Consider the following 15196-nt stretch of genomic DNA (forward strand, 5'->3'; position numbering starts at 1 on the left):
CCAATCCAATTGGAGATACTTACCATCAAACTATTTCTCAAATGCTTTTATGTCTCTCCATCTTCACCATTCTAGGTAAGCAATGAGCATCCTTTACCTAAACTTTCTAGATGGTTTCTTAATTGGCTTAACTACTTTTATCCTCATCCCTCAATCTGCTCTCTGTATGATAGCCACAGTCATTTTTTTTAAATGAAAATCTAAGTACTCCATCCTTTATTTAAAGTCTCTACAGGGCTTCTTTTGGTTCTAAGGATAAAGATATAAACTCCTTAACTTGGCTTACCTGCTCTACTCCTTACATATCTCTCCTGCCTTAGTTAGCACCATTTAATTCTTTGTTTTCTTTTACTAGCTTAAGGCAGTCTTCTTTTAGTTCTTCTACGTAGGAATACATGCTCTCTTCTCTAACCACAGAATCTTTGCTTGTGCTGATCCTGGTGAGAGACAATATAGATTAGTAGCGAAATGCAGAGCACCTGAAGTCTAATAGCCAAGGGTCCACAGCCTGATTCTACAACTTAGCTGTGCAAACTTGGGTAAGTTATTTGACCTCCTGTGCCTCAGTTTCCTCAACTGATAAACAAGGATAATTGTAATGTCTGCCTTCAGGGATATTATTATGGTCGAACGATCATTTGCAGGAAAGGCTCTGCCCTCCCCTTTCTCGCCCAGTTAATTTCTTTGTGAACTTCCATTCCCAGCTCTAGAGTGCCTGTCTTTAAGAAGCCTCCACTGACCTCTCTGACCAAATCCAATTACTCCAGGATAGGAGTTCTTGTACCTTGAGTCTCTTATTTTTAATGCCTGCTAGGGGTGCAATACAATATTTTCCTGAGTGCTTTATTTATTTCTTTTTGCTCAACATTCTATCTTCATTAGAATGTCAGCTCCAGGAATGGAATGGTGTTTGCTTTTGGTCACAGTTCTTTGGGTCTAACACAGTGCCAGCACGAAGTATGTTCTCATAAAATAGTTGTTGCCTTAAAAGATGGTAAATATCCCTGATGCAAGTCTCCTCGATAACTTCTTTTGGTCCTTAAATTAGAGCTTTGCACAATAATTAATACACCCAGAGAAAGGAATGTATGGTGGCGAATCAAGCGGTTAACTTGTACTTCTGCTCCTGCTTCTTCAGCAAGTGGCCAAGCAGCAGGGTTCTCTGCTCAACAAGGCAGGGCTTTGTGAAGGTTATTTGTCAAGTACACACCTGGGTTTCATTCTTAGCTTGTTATCTGTTTCTGCGTGACCTTAGTCATGTCTTTTGACTGCCCGCAGTCCCAGTTTTCTCATCTGTCAGTTATTCCACAGTACTCAGGCAAAGTCAATTGTTCATTAAGGACTGACCCTGTAAGAATTGCAATTAACCGTAAGCATGATTATCTGCTTATCCACAGACCTGCTTATCCACAGACCTGCATATCCACAGACCCATGCCAGTGATACGGCTTGCTCCTCATGTATGTTAGTAAACCTCCCTCTGTGGTACCGTGAACAACTACCTCTCTTCAAAAAAAGTAAAATCTTTGTGCTTTGGGTCACAAAACAAGAGAGGGTTTGAATCAGTGTGAACTGGGAAAGCAGAGTTCCAAGGGTATTCCTGGTGCAAACACGTTTCTTCTCTCCTGGTGCTTCAAGTCCATGGCAGTGGGTGGACTGGCCAGGGCAGGCAGGGTCAGAGGTTCATTTGCTGGTTATCATCTGTGAGACACTGATCTTGAGGACCCAGAAGAGCCCTCAGTGCCTGGCAAGACCCCTGGATCCAGCTAACTACCGTTGTAATCTCAGAGCCTCCTCCCACCCCCCTTTTTAAAACAGCTGAATCCATTCCTTGAGAATCACATAGAAAATGACTCCATCCACACCTCATTCAAGAAGAAACTCCTTTTCCTCGCAATAAAAAAGAGTAAGCCTCTGGTCCACCTCTTGTACAGCTGGCTAGTTTGCTGGGAGGAGTGAGAGGAGCGATCTGAGTTTGAATTGTCAGTGGAGGAATGAACGGCGCCGGAGCAATGACCACAAGTGATGTCTGTAAGAGGTGGATATTGTTCTTTCCGCAGCTCTTTTCTTTTTTCCCCTCCTGTTTCCAACTTGCGGGATGGACTGGGGTTGTGGATTTTAGGGTACAGTGTGTTGTGTGTAAGTAGAAAGGAAATTGTGTGTACACCGAATGTGCGTTCAGGAGGGTGCTGGTCTTGAACTTGGAGAGTGTGTTTGAAAGTATGTGCATGGGACAAGATCTATACGTTTAAATGCAAAAAAGAGGTAGTGTGTACGTGGTGAGTTTGTGTGCGCGAGTGTGTGCAAGCGCCAGGGGCCGCCCGCCCCGCGCGCGAGTCCGCCCACCCGCCCGCCGGGGCTCCCCGTGGGCCTGCCGGGCCAATGAGCGCAGGGCTGGAGAGGCGGCGGGCGGGGATGGAGCCCGGGAGCCCAGCGGATGGATGCGCGGGCTGCGCCGCGCGCTCATTTCGCGCGGGCGTTGCTGGCTGGGGGCGGTGCAGCCACTGGCCCAGGACCGAGGACTGGACCCGGGGCGGCTGGCAGTGTGGGCGGCGCCCGGGGCTGGGATGCGCCGGGGACTCCTTGGCGGCGGTGTTGGCGGCGGCATCGGCGGCTGCGGGCGGACGAGGTAGCGCCGCGGCGCGGGGAGCTAGACCAGCCCGGCGGGCTAGCGGAGGCGGCGGAGGCGCAGAGGCGGCTGCAGCCGGAGCCGGATCGACGCACGCCCACCATGGCCGCCCAGGGCGAGCCCGGCTACCTGGCGGCGCAGTCGGACCCCGGTTCCAACAGCGAACGCAGTACGGACTCGCCCATGCCCGGCTCGGAGGACGACCTTGTCGCCGGGGCGTCCCTGCACAGCCCGGAGTGGAGCGAGGAGCGCTTCCGCGTGGACAGGAAGAAACTTGAGGCCATGTTACAAGGTAGGCATCCCCCGCGTTCCCGGACTCTCCTGTTGCGTCCCCAGCTCCTTCCCGGACATCCTCGTCTCGCTCCCCAGCGCCCGCCACTCCGGCCCATAGCCAACTTAGTTTCCTGGTCCCCTTCCCCGCGGAGCTGGGGGACACCCATGGAGTGGAGAGCAAGCGGGACTCTCCACCCTCCCATGCCTCTCAGGTCTCTAGGCACCGGGGACCCTGTGCTAATTTGCCGGCTCCAGAAAAGCCTAAGGCCGAGTTTGTAACGGCGCGCCCAAGTTGCGTGCTGGACTTCGGAGATGCCAGCCTTAGTGCGGACACCTGGGCTGTGCCATCCGAACCCACTTGGACCGCACAGAGTACGTGTGACACTCCCCACTCGCTGGCAGCCTTGAATTCTAGCTCTGTCTCTTTCTGTCTGTTTCTCTCTTTCCTCTTGTCAGTATCCACTTCCTCCAGCTGAGGGGCCTTGTCTGGCTATTGGAAAACACTCTGCAGATGTCAAGGCTTAAGACAGGAGTTCCGCCCACCATCCTCCACCCTGGAGCCAGAGGGGCCAGGATGGGGGTGAGCATCCAAAGCTGGGGATTGTGTCAGGGCATTGCTTCTGGGTTGGAGCACAATATGTGTTCATCTCCTGACAGCCCTATAAAACACATCATGAGTTACAATAAGTTCATAAAAATCTTTCAGTACTATGGATGTCTGACTATGTCTTTCACAACTTCGGCTTTTATTTATTTTTTTTCTTTTTAACTCCCTAGTTTCTTTGGGACTTTCCCAGGCATAACAGCTTTAACCATATCGGACTGAAAACATATTCTGTGTTTTAATGGGAGGATTGGAGTTCTCAGAGTGAACACTAAAATGTCCAAGGTCATTTTGCCCTTCCTCAAAATGTTAATTACTAGATTAACTGTAGCCACAGATGTGGTTTATTTCCTTCATCCAGAGAAATAAAGTATTTTGAATGACTGTCATTTTTAAAGTACTGCAGAGGACCAGGCGTTAGTTTCACGCAGGGCGAGTAGTGGATTCATTCAGTAGCTAGTGTCCTTATAACAAAGGAGCATTGGAGCCTTCCAACTTTTTTATGTGTGTGGCTTGATGCATAACTTACTTTGACTTTATCAGTCAATGCATCGCAATATGGGAGCTATTTAGCCTCTGGAAATGCAGTGGCTTTTTAGAACATTTAGGCAGGTTATTTTAAGAGAGAACAACATGTTTTCCAAAACAATAACTTGGTGGAAACAAATAGCAGGAGTGTTTGGCAGGCGTTTTTGGATAAGCTACAAATTCATCTCCCTTGTTGCTTATTTTTATTGATAAACATCCCTAGTGCTTGTCATTCTCTCTCTCTTCCTCTCTTTTCCCCCCTTAAATTACGCGGCTTTTTAGGACAGTTACTTCTGTAATAAACTGTTCAAATAAGAATATTTCAAAGTGGATTTGGAAATTAAAGCCCCAGTTGCATTTTGATAACCCATTTTAGTTATTTCATTTGTTTTATGATTCTTTTTGTCTAGTGCCTGGTTATGAAACAAAATACTACATTTATGCAGAAAAATATTGTTGAGAGATTCAATTGAACTGACATACAACGAGTTTCCAATTTCTTTTCTCCTTCAATCTGGAGTTGGATCTTCCAGTAGTAATATGTCTTCCTTATCTGTTTTACCCACGCACATGCAAATAACAGTGATGTTAGCTTCTAGGAAGCCCTCACGTGTAACTTGAGCTTTAGAAGTTGATTTCTTCTTTAAAATAATTTTTATTTAGAACGAAATGAAATATGGGTGAGGCATTTTTAAATTTGAAGGCCCTCCCATTTGTAGATACAGTATTCTGACATGAGATGGTTTAATACTGCTTTCCGGTGGTAAGTTTTTATTTACAGAAAGTCTTAACAGAGTTATTAACGTTTCTTCACCAGTCAATATATAATAAAACCTTCACATTTTAACCCCAAAGAATTCTTCAAGGGTTCAGCATTAGTGCCTTAACTTTCCAAAATTACCAACAAGTGAATTATGCCTTCTAAGAAAGTAAATTTTGAACACGTTTGACAATGGCACTCGGTGCAGTGTGTTCCAGGGCGTTTTGTGATGCGTGGTTCCTGTCAGATTACGTAGAACCACCTCGTTGGAAGGAATAAGACTAGTTTTCTGAACTAGACAGAATTGTGCCTCACCGCTTGATACCAGAGGGTGATAGCAAGGGCAGACACTGGAATCGCACAGACCCGGCTTCAGATAAATCCTTGAGGGGCATTGGGGCAGCTCCCCTGCCCCCCCGCCCCCCTTCACTGTTTCAGTCTGCCCTTAGGATTTTGTGAGTGTTAAAAGAGATAAGGCCTGATAAGTGAACTCTTGCCACACTGATAAGAGCTTAATATATATCATTTGCTTATCAGTATTAATAATAAGTAATATAACATGGATTCAAAAGATTTCTAGTGCCTATCCCAATTTCTGATATACAGTACATACTTAAATAAAGGGAACAAATGAATTTATCAATTTCATAATTGTGGAAGTAAAAGAGATACCAAGGTAGGAAATTGAGCTAGCCAACAAATATTCTAATATTGTTAAGTATTTTTGAGTGAAACAACCCTTTCATTTGAAAAGTGCCAAGTAAGTTAAGTTTGCATTTGGTTGGGTTTCTGATTATTTTGAACTTGGATTTGCCATTTTTCTTTTCACAGTTGCTTAAACTATGTGCAGGTTTCCAGTTTGAATCAGGATAAATAAGATAATCTGCCTTTAAGTCTACACAGTGCAAATTGGTGATTATAATGCTTGGAATTTGTTTCCAGAGAGAGTGTCCTGGGGGCAAGTTAATTTTTAATGGGTTGTATTTTTATTAGTAGAGAAATTCTTCTACGCAATGGACCAAAAATTCAGTGAGGTTAAAACCTGGGGAGTGCAGCAGTGGTCACAGAAATGAAATACCATTCTTGGATTATCATCGACCACCCCCAAAGCAGTGATACAAATAAAATCACCAGGTGGAAAAGTTAAGGAAAAATCACTAGTTTTTCTTTTCTCCTCCTCCTTTTTTGGGGGGCCCAATAAGTATGTTGGAATAGCCTTACAGAGTAGCTGGCATTTTTGTTCAAATGTAAATGAATATTATCAATTTTATTAGTCAGCAGTTTTATAAATGATAACTTATTTTCAAGTTTAGTTTAGTTTTTTGATTAGTATAGCCAGTCTTGGGATGGATACCATGAACAGCACTGTTAGTTCTAAAGAAACACTGTTTTTAATTGATTTAATATCGGTCTTCAAAATTTGGATTTTATGTTTCACGCGAAATCACAGTGTTGACTCATTTAAGTCGGTTAAATGAGAGTTACGAATGCAACGAGGGAGAGGTATAGGGGGAAGTCTGGAAGAGGTAGAAAATAAATAGGTCAGAAGAGTCCCACACATTTTTAGAGTTTGGAGTGCTGAGAGGCACACGTGGAAACTATTTTAACTCTTGTTTTTCTTTTTCTGTGGTTGTTTACATCTTATCATTATACTTTTTTTGTTGAAAAACATATGCGTGTACAATACAATGAAATATTCCTACATAAAATTTAGAAGCATAGGTACTTTCAAAGTTCTGAATCCCATGAGTTTCATCATAGAAGGAAGGAAGTGTTAAAAGAGGAGAAATGTCCTGTTTTCATGAATTGAGGTTGACATCTGCTGGGCTTTTAGGATATTGCTGTTAAAGACTTCAAAAACCATGTCGCATTTTAAAAAGACTAGGCACAAGTGGGATCATTTATTACTGTGTGTTTGCCTGGGCTGTAGAACTAGCCACTAAATTAGGCCATCAGACATTACTCATTAAAAGTAAGAGCAGTAATTATGTTATTTCTTTAATTTGGCAAACTTCAGTGAAGACTGGCTTATGATTAGGTGAATAGATAATTTTTTAATGTTTTTGTGGGAGTAGAGAGAAATAAATAAAAAAACATGATATGGGGAGTACTAGAAATGAAATACTTGTCATTAAGAGCTAAGCTTAATATAGTTTTCTGGCCACTGTTTGGTTAATGCTAATAAACAACAAGAACAAATCACTTTATAAAGCTTAGTGGTTAAAAGTACAGGGCTCTGGGCCAGATCTGGATTTCAATCTCGGTGTTACCTTTCAATAGGGAGTTTGGGAAGAAGATTCATCACCTGCAGACTCATTTCTCAGAGAGGGTGTTGATAATAGTGCCTGCATCCTTAGGTGGTTGTGATAATTAAGAGAAAAAAGGTGTATGTAAAACATCAGTGCTGGCCATGTAGGAAGTGCTGAATGCATTAATAATAACCATATTCATCATAAATTATAGTTTGTAAGATTCATATTCTTAAACTGAAACTGAAAATCAAATATATTGGAAAATGAATTAAATGGTCTTACAATACACGAACATTCACAGCTCTCAAAATATTATTATTGGCCTTCCTGGTAGCTCAGTGTCCCTCGTAAAGGTGGATGAGTACATAGTTAGGAAAAGTATGTTAGACATTAATGTAAAATTACAAATTTCTTCAGGATGGTAGGGCTTTACAGCTTCTTTATTGTAATTGTTACTGCCTTGAGTATTTTTCATTCTTTGAATGTCTCGAGTCAGTAAGTTCTGATATTTTTACTATAGACTAGCAGCAAAGTCAATTAATTTCCCTTCTAATTTTATGCTGCTCTGAACTGGTTTACTGGTGTCTAGAAAGAGACTTTTTCAAAGAAAATGCTCTACCTGGGCTAATGTGTTCTGTTTGCTCACTTGTAAGGTGGGGACAATAACAGTGTCATCTCCTGGGGATGCTATGAACAATGATAACTACCCGATGATAATGATCATAATATTATCACGATGATGACCCGTGAGCACCGAATGGGAGACGTTGCATGTGAAATGCTTCTCCCAGCCCTGGGCACATGGTGCTTAGTAGATCTTGGCGCTGCAGTGGCTGTGTGCCCTGTGATCGATAGAGATCTCAAAAACACTAGGAAGCAAATGCTTGTCAGGTTTTTTAAATTAAACTGCGTATGACTCCTTTTTCTTTAGGGGAAGGGGCGATTTATATTTTAGTGAAAGTCTTCCAATTCAGAAGTTTGTTTGGAGAGTTGTAGTTGAGTCAGGGAGCAGAATTGAGGGTTAAGATTACTTTATTATCTAAATGAGAAAATCCATCACGGGTTGTGTAGCTTGGCAGTAACAAGCTCAGAAACTGCCATCAGACGCAGCTGGGGGTCCTAACTTGGCCTGGTCTGGAGTCCTGTGAGGACAGAATGAGGTGGATGTCACAGAGCTGCGTGCTTGGGTGTGGATTAACCACTCTCAGTAGCTGTAAATCTTATCTTTCTGAAGACTGGGGAGTGGGTAGTTGGTTTAGTTGATCATTGATGAGTTAAAACACTGGAAGCTTTGTCCTATCAATGAGTTTAACAGGCAGGAATGTATTTGGCTTCGATTAGCAGAAAACCCAACACAGAGTGGCTTAAACAAGCTGGAGGTTATTTTCCTCACCTGACCAAAAATCTGGGACCAAGGGGTGCAGGCCCCATAGCTGCCCAAGGAGGCCAGCAAGTTGCCTTCTTGCCTCTGTTGTCCCGAGCCTGTGGCTTTTGGCCTCATTGATGGAGGCTGGCTGGACTGTACCTCCAGTGGCTCTGTGGTCTTCGCAGGCAGAGAGGGGAACAAAAGTTGTTTTCTCTTCCAGATTTTGCCTCGATGTGTGATAAAAGGTTCTGTCTCCTGGAACTCCATCTGTATTTTTTTTTTTGGCCATTCTTCGCTACAAAATATTCGGGGAACATGACTTCTTTTCCAGCTTTTCTAGAAGTAGGCAAGGATGAAGGGTATCCAAATGGATGCTGAGTGATCCAACCCATGGGTTCCCTACATGGGCGAAGCAGAGGGCATTGTGATAAAAATTCCAAGTTGTGACTGAAGCTAAAGCTTACCTGGATGGGAGATTTTGACCTGCATTATTAATCCATAGAAATTTAGATTATTTGGTAATGTTATAAATAGATGGGATTTCCTTCTGCCCCCCCCTTCCATAATCCAGGAGTCAACGTAAGTCCCAGAGAAGAAACACCTTTGATCATATAAAGCTGTTTTCATTCTGTTACTCTTTTTACAAAGAAGACCTAGGTCCACTAAGTCCTATAACCATCTTTTTTTCACCTCCACCGTTTTCTCCATGTCAGATGCTTTTTTTTGTTCATTGAAAATTACATGATACAAAATGCCCATTTTACCTTTTACTATATGGTATTCTTTCTCCCCTGCTTCTTCCTTCCCACCCACCACTCATCTGAAATTGCTTTTAGAATTAGCAGGTTCACTCTGATTCAGGTTTCTGACCTTTGGTTTTTTCATAGATTGTTTGGTAAAGTATAATCTGGTCAACAAAGTCAGAATTTGTTCAGGAGATGAAGTCAGTTTGGAGGCAGTTTGATAGTAGAATTATCATCAGATTTGTGCCATGTTTTGCTATTTGAAATTGCCCAGAATGATGAACTAATTAAATATAACAGTTGGCTTACCCTGTATTTACTCTAAAATACAGTTCTTGCAAAACAAATGGGGTGGTGAGGGTGCATGGAGGTGAAAGAGGGTATGGGGTGATCAATGGTAAGGGAAAAAATACAGTAAGAAACCCTAAAAACCCGCATGGGATAGTAGTGACCATATAGATTCTTTCATGTAAAAGGGCTATTAATAAACTACCAGAGACGAGGCAAAATTTAGTACTAATTTATAATGGCTTTTGCAGTGTGTGGGACTCTCTTCTTGTTATGTTGCAAAAGCCACCCCATTTGATTTTTAATGCTTGTGGTACTAGTATTTCGGGCAGTGTCAGAATGCACAAACCATGGATGTAAACATTGTGTAGATGATACACATTTGTAACTCCATTTCCTCTCTATGAAGCAACTAGTAACTGTAGGTAATGAAAGTGTTCATGTTTGTAACAAGTACCAAATCCTGCTCCCATTTGTGATACTGGCACATAAAAAGATAATGATCACTTTCTACCTACAAAGGAGTTTCTTTGTTACAGTGGATACAATAAACCCCATATTAGTCTACATATTGAGTTGATCTGGATCTTAACTACATCTCATATATAGGAGGATGCTTGAACATTGGACTTGAATATTGGCCATTGCTTTTATTTCTGACAATGAAAGTGAGACAAACTTATTACAGAGTAATTGAAAGTACAAACAGATGTCAAAAAGGAAAAGAAAAAAAATCATCCTCAAGTCCCAAGTCCAGCAACAATAACCACTGATAACATTTTGGAAATTTTTTCCTTGTCTTTAAAAAAATTGGCCCATGTATAATTTATTTTTATGAAAAATATAGATATGTCACATACAGTGTAAGGCTTTGGGGATGCAGAGATAACAAGATATGTAGAGTCCCTAACTCTGTGTGACTTGTGTCCCTTAAATTCCAAACAGGGATCACACTTTTCACTTCAGATTGCATCATAGGTATTTTCTGTTTCATTAGAGATTCTTGAAGAACGTGATTTTTAAGTGGCTGTATAATATTCCCTTGACATATCACACTTTGCTTAAACATGAGCACATTTTATAACATTTTTTAGGTAGCTAGACAGTGGGAAGAGCCTGATACTTGTACTCCAAGTGTCCGAGATTCAGATCTTGGCTCCATTCGTTTATCAGTTGCATGGCCAGGGTTCAGGTGGATAACTCTTCTGAGCCTCAGCTTTCTAGTCTCTAAAATGGGGAGTAAAAGTAGCTTCTAGGTTCTGAGGGTTGGAAATACTGTATGTGAAGCACCCAGCAGGGCCAGATGCAGTGTACATACTTAAGAAATGGCAGATAAGGAATATTAGTACTGCTGCCCCAAACACTTTTGCCTAACAACTTTTTTTTCATCCTTGATTATTGTCAAAGGAAAAATTCTTACCAATGAAATTTTGGGGGCAAAAAGGACGGGCATTTTGAGGCCGATGATAAAGTTTGCAAAATTGCTCTTTGGGAAGATTCACGGGTGAGGCAGGAAGACAACAGGTTTGTGGGATGTCTGGCACCTGTGATCCCTCCCCCTGGTTTATTGGAGCTGGGGGATGTGAGAAATTAGGGAAGAATTCAATGATCAGTTCAGAGTTGGAGTTCTGTTTGTTTCTTTTGCTGGAAATTTTGCGCCATGTCTATGGATCAACAGTTTGTAGTATTTGTGGGCATGAAAATCACCTGAGGAGACTGTGCGAAATGGCGATCTGTGGCCCCTCAGAGATTCCAGTTCTATAGGTTTGTCGGTTGTTAGTGGTGGTGGGGATCTGGATTTGAAAGGAATCTCATGTGACGTCACTGCTGTAGGTGGTCCCAGGACCACACTTGGAGAAACCTTGCTAGGGGATGATGGAAATGAAGAAGATTCAGATTCTTTTCTTTTTTTGATTCCCTTTATTCTTGATGCTAGTACTTTCTCCATGTTATTAAACCATCTTGAAGCATTTTAGTGTTGGAGCGTAATTTATAACTGGCACGATATTGTTTGGAGTCGCTTGTTCTGAGGGATTTAGGGGAAGAGCACAGGTGTATATATTTCTGTGGAAGGGATAGATTGTCTTTACTGTTGCTCAGCAGACTCAAAATGCATTTAATGTTCCTACAGATTCCCATCAAGTTAGGCATAATGGACACCTATTTATAATAGTATATTATGAAATAACTCAAAAACACACTTTTTATTACAGAAATTTAAAAAGTAATATGAAGGGAACTATATTTTTTAAAATTTATTTATTGGGGTGACATTAGTTAATAAAATTATATAGGCTTCAGGTGTACAATTCCATAATACATGAATTATATATTGTATTAGATGTTCACTATCCAAAGTCTCCTTCCGTCACCATTTATCCTCCTTTCCCCTCTTCTACCTTCTCCCACTCCCCTTTCCTTCTGGTGCTCATCGTATTGTTGTCTGTCACCCAGCCCTGTTCCCTCTGACAGCTGTCAGTTTGTTCTCTGTATCTATGAATCTGTTTCTGTTTGGTTTGCTAGTTTATTTTGTTTATTATATTCCACATGTAAGTGAAATCATATGCTACTTGTCTTTCCCTGATTGGCTTATTTCACTTAGCATGTTCTCCAGGTCCATCCATGCTGTCATAAAGGATAAGATATCCTTCATTTTTAACAGCCAAGTAGTATTCCAGTGTGTAATATACCACAGATTTTTTTATCCACTCATCTACTGATGGACACTTGGACCTCTTTCCAAACCTTGGCTATTGTAAATTAACACTGCAGTGAACATAGGGGTGCTAATGTTCTTTTGATCAGTGTTTCGGGTCTTCAGCTGTATTCCCAGAAGTGGGATTGCTGGGTCAAAAGGCAGATCATTTTTAATTTTTTGAGGTATCACTATACTGCTTGCCACAGTGGCTGGACCAGTCTGCATTCCCACCAACAGTGTGCAAAGGTTGCCCTTTCTCCACATCCTCACCAGCACCTGTTGCTGGTTTTATTGATGGTAGCCATTCTGACAGGTGTGGAGTGATAATCTCACTATGGTTTAATTTGCGTTTCTCTGATGATGTTGAACATCTTTTCAAAATCTGTTGTCCGTCTGTATGCCCTCTTTGGAGAAATGTCTATTCAGGTGCTTTGCCCACTTTTTAATTGGGTTGTTTATTTTTTTGGTGTAGAATTTCACAGATTTTTAAATGAATTTTGGAAATTAACCCCTCATCAGATGTATCATTGGTGAATATGTTCTACCATCCACTGTGTTGTTTTATTTTGTTGATGGTTTCTTTTGCTGTGCAAAGACTTTCCAGTTTGGTGTAGTCCCATTTATTTATTTTTTGTTGCTTCTGTTCTCTGAGGAGATATATCAGAAAACATGTTGCAGTGAGAGATTTCCTAGATTTGAGTGCACATGACATGATACTGTACATAGAGAATCTAAAGATTCCATCAAAAAACCTACTAGAATGGATACATTGATTCAGTAAAATGCCAAGATACAAAATAAATATCCAGAAATCACTTGCATTTTTATACACCAGTAGTGAACTATCAGAAAGGGAAACTAAGAAAACAATCCCATTCACAACAACTGCTTGCTAAAAGAATACCTGGGAATAACTTGAACCAAAGATGTAAAAGACCTGTCTTCAGAAATTGTAGGACACTGCTGAAAGAAAACAAGGATACAAATAAATGGGAAACATGTACCATGCTCATGGATGGGAATAATTAACACCATTAAAATGTCCATACTACCCAAAGGAATCTATAGATTCAACACAGTTTCTATCAACATACCAACCCTGCCTCCCCAGAATAAATCTCACTTGATTATAGTGTATGATATTTTTAATGTATTGCTGGGTCCGGTTTGCTAATGTTTTGTTGAAGATTTTAACGCCTATGTTCATGACGGATATTGGCCTGTAATTTTCTTTGTAGTGTTTTTATCTTATTTTGGAATTTGGATAATACTGGCCTCGTAAAATGATCTTGGGAGTTTTCCTTCCTCTTGAATTTTTTAGAATAGTGTGAGAAGTATGGGTGTTAGTTCTTCTTTGAATGTTTGGTAAAATTTCCCTGTGAAGCCATCTGGTCCCGGGGTTTTATTTGTTGGCAATTTTTTGATTACAGCTTCAATTTCACTAGTTGTAATCTGTCTATTCAGATTCTCTGATTCTTCCTGATTCAGTTTGGAAAGATTTTATGTTTCTAGGAATTCATCCATTTCATCCAGACGGTCCAATATGTTGGCATGCGGTTCTTTGTAATATTTTCTTACAATCTTTGGTATTTCTTTGATGTCAGATATAAGTGTTGCCACTCCAGCTTTTTTTTCATTTCCATTTGCATGAAATAACTTTTTCCATCCCTCTACTTTCAGTCTGTGTGTATCTTTCATTCTGAGGTGGGTCTCTTGTAGACAGCATATATGCGTGTGTCTTGTTTTCATTCCTTTTTTTTAAAGAGTTTATTTATTTTTAGAGAGAAGGGAAGGGAGGGAAAAAGAGAGGGAGAGAAACATTGATGTGAGAGGGAAGCACTGATCAGCTGCCTCTCGCACAGGCCCTGCCTGGGGATGAAACTCACAAATCAGACACGCGCCCTGACTGGGAATCGAATTGGCGACTCTTTGCTTTGCAGGATGATGCCCAACCAACTGAGCCATCCTGGTCAGGGTGGGTCTTGTTTTCTTATCCATTTGGCTATCCGTTGTCATTTGATTGGAGCATTTAAACCATTTGCATTTAAAGCGATTCTTGATAGGTACATATCTATTACCATTCTTTTAACTATGTTTCTGGGGTTTTTTTTTTCCCCTTCTTCTCAAAGCAGACTCTTTAACATTTCTTGTGACACTGGTTTGGTGGTAGCAAACTCCTTTAACTTTTTGTTGTCTGAGAAGCTCTTTATTTGTCCTTTAACTTAAATGATAGCCATGCTGGGTAAAGTAGTCTTGGTTGTAGTTCTTGCTTTTCATCCTTGGTCTCTCTCTTCTCATAGCTCTATGGCATGGATGTTGTAATGCTTCATGTTGTCCCAAGGGTCCCTTAAACAGTCCTCATTTAAATTCCTTTTTTTCCTACTCCGACTGGGAGTTTTCTGCCATCTTGTCTTCCAAGTCCCTGATTCAATCTTCTGCTTCATCCAACCTATTGTTTATTCTTTTTAGTGTATACTTCATTTCAGATATTGTATTATTCATTTCTGATAGTTCTTTTTAAAATTTTTTTTGTCCTTTCTCATGCTGTCATAGTTCTCCCTAAGTGTCTTATAGTTTTCACTAAGTTCCTTGAGCTTCCTTATAACTAATTTTCTGAACTCTATATCTGATAAGTTCCTTTCTTCCATTTCATTTAGCTTTTTTTTCCCCCTGGAGATTTCTCTTCCTCTTTCATTTAGGAAATGTTTCTTTGTCTCCCCATTTTGGCTGCCTCTCTGCATTTCTTTTTATTAGGTAGATCTGCTACCTAATGAGGGTGAGGCTGGAAGATTTTATCAGCCCCAAACAGACCAAGATTTGGCTGTGTGAAGGTAGTGCCCTGCTCCCGCGGGGCGTATGAGGGGAAAAAAGGCCCCCTTTCAAAAGCCACACGGCTCAGTCTGTGCCAGGTCTGCCGAGAGCCTGATCTCAGCAGGTCGGGGCTCCTGGGAGTCAGGTGGATGGGGGTAGTGGAAGAGCTGGTGCCAGTTAGGCTTTGAAGAAGGCGAGGGGGGATCGTGGTGCCCGCTTCAGAACCACACAACTCAGTGTGTCC

General features: G+C 41.3%; 1 protein-coding gene across 2 annotated transcripts in view; it reads left to right on the top strand.

Moving 5' to 3' along the window:
- Nucleotides 1-2481: 2481 nt before the first annotated feature.
- BICC1 (BicC family RNA binding protein 1) overlaps nt 2482-15196 on the top strand; it is a 268526-nt gene continuing 255811 nt past the window's right edge. For both annotated transcript variants that reach the window (XM_037139924.2, XM_037139925.2), the window contains exon 1: nt 2482-2921. In XM_037139924.2, coding sequence (XP_036995819.1) covers nt 2732-2921 — 190 coding nt within the window. In that variant the 5' untranslated portion in view covers nt 2482-2731. The remainder of the gene's footprint in view (nt 2922-15196) is intronic.

Source organism: Artibeus jamaicensis, unplaced genomic scaffold (assembly GCF_021234435.1).
Source record: "Artibeus jamaicensis isolate MK-2021 breed Jamaican fruit bat unplaced genomic scaffold, CSHL_Jam_final contig_332, whole genome shotgun sequence".
Taxonomy (NCBI): domain Eukaryota; kingdom Metazoa; phylum Chordata; class Mammalia; order Chiroptera; family Phyllostomidae; genus Artibeus; species Artibeus jamaicensis.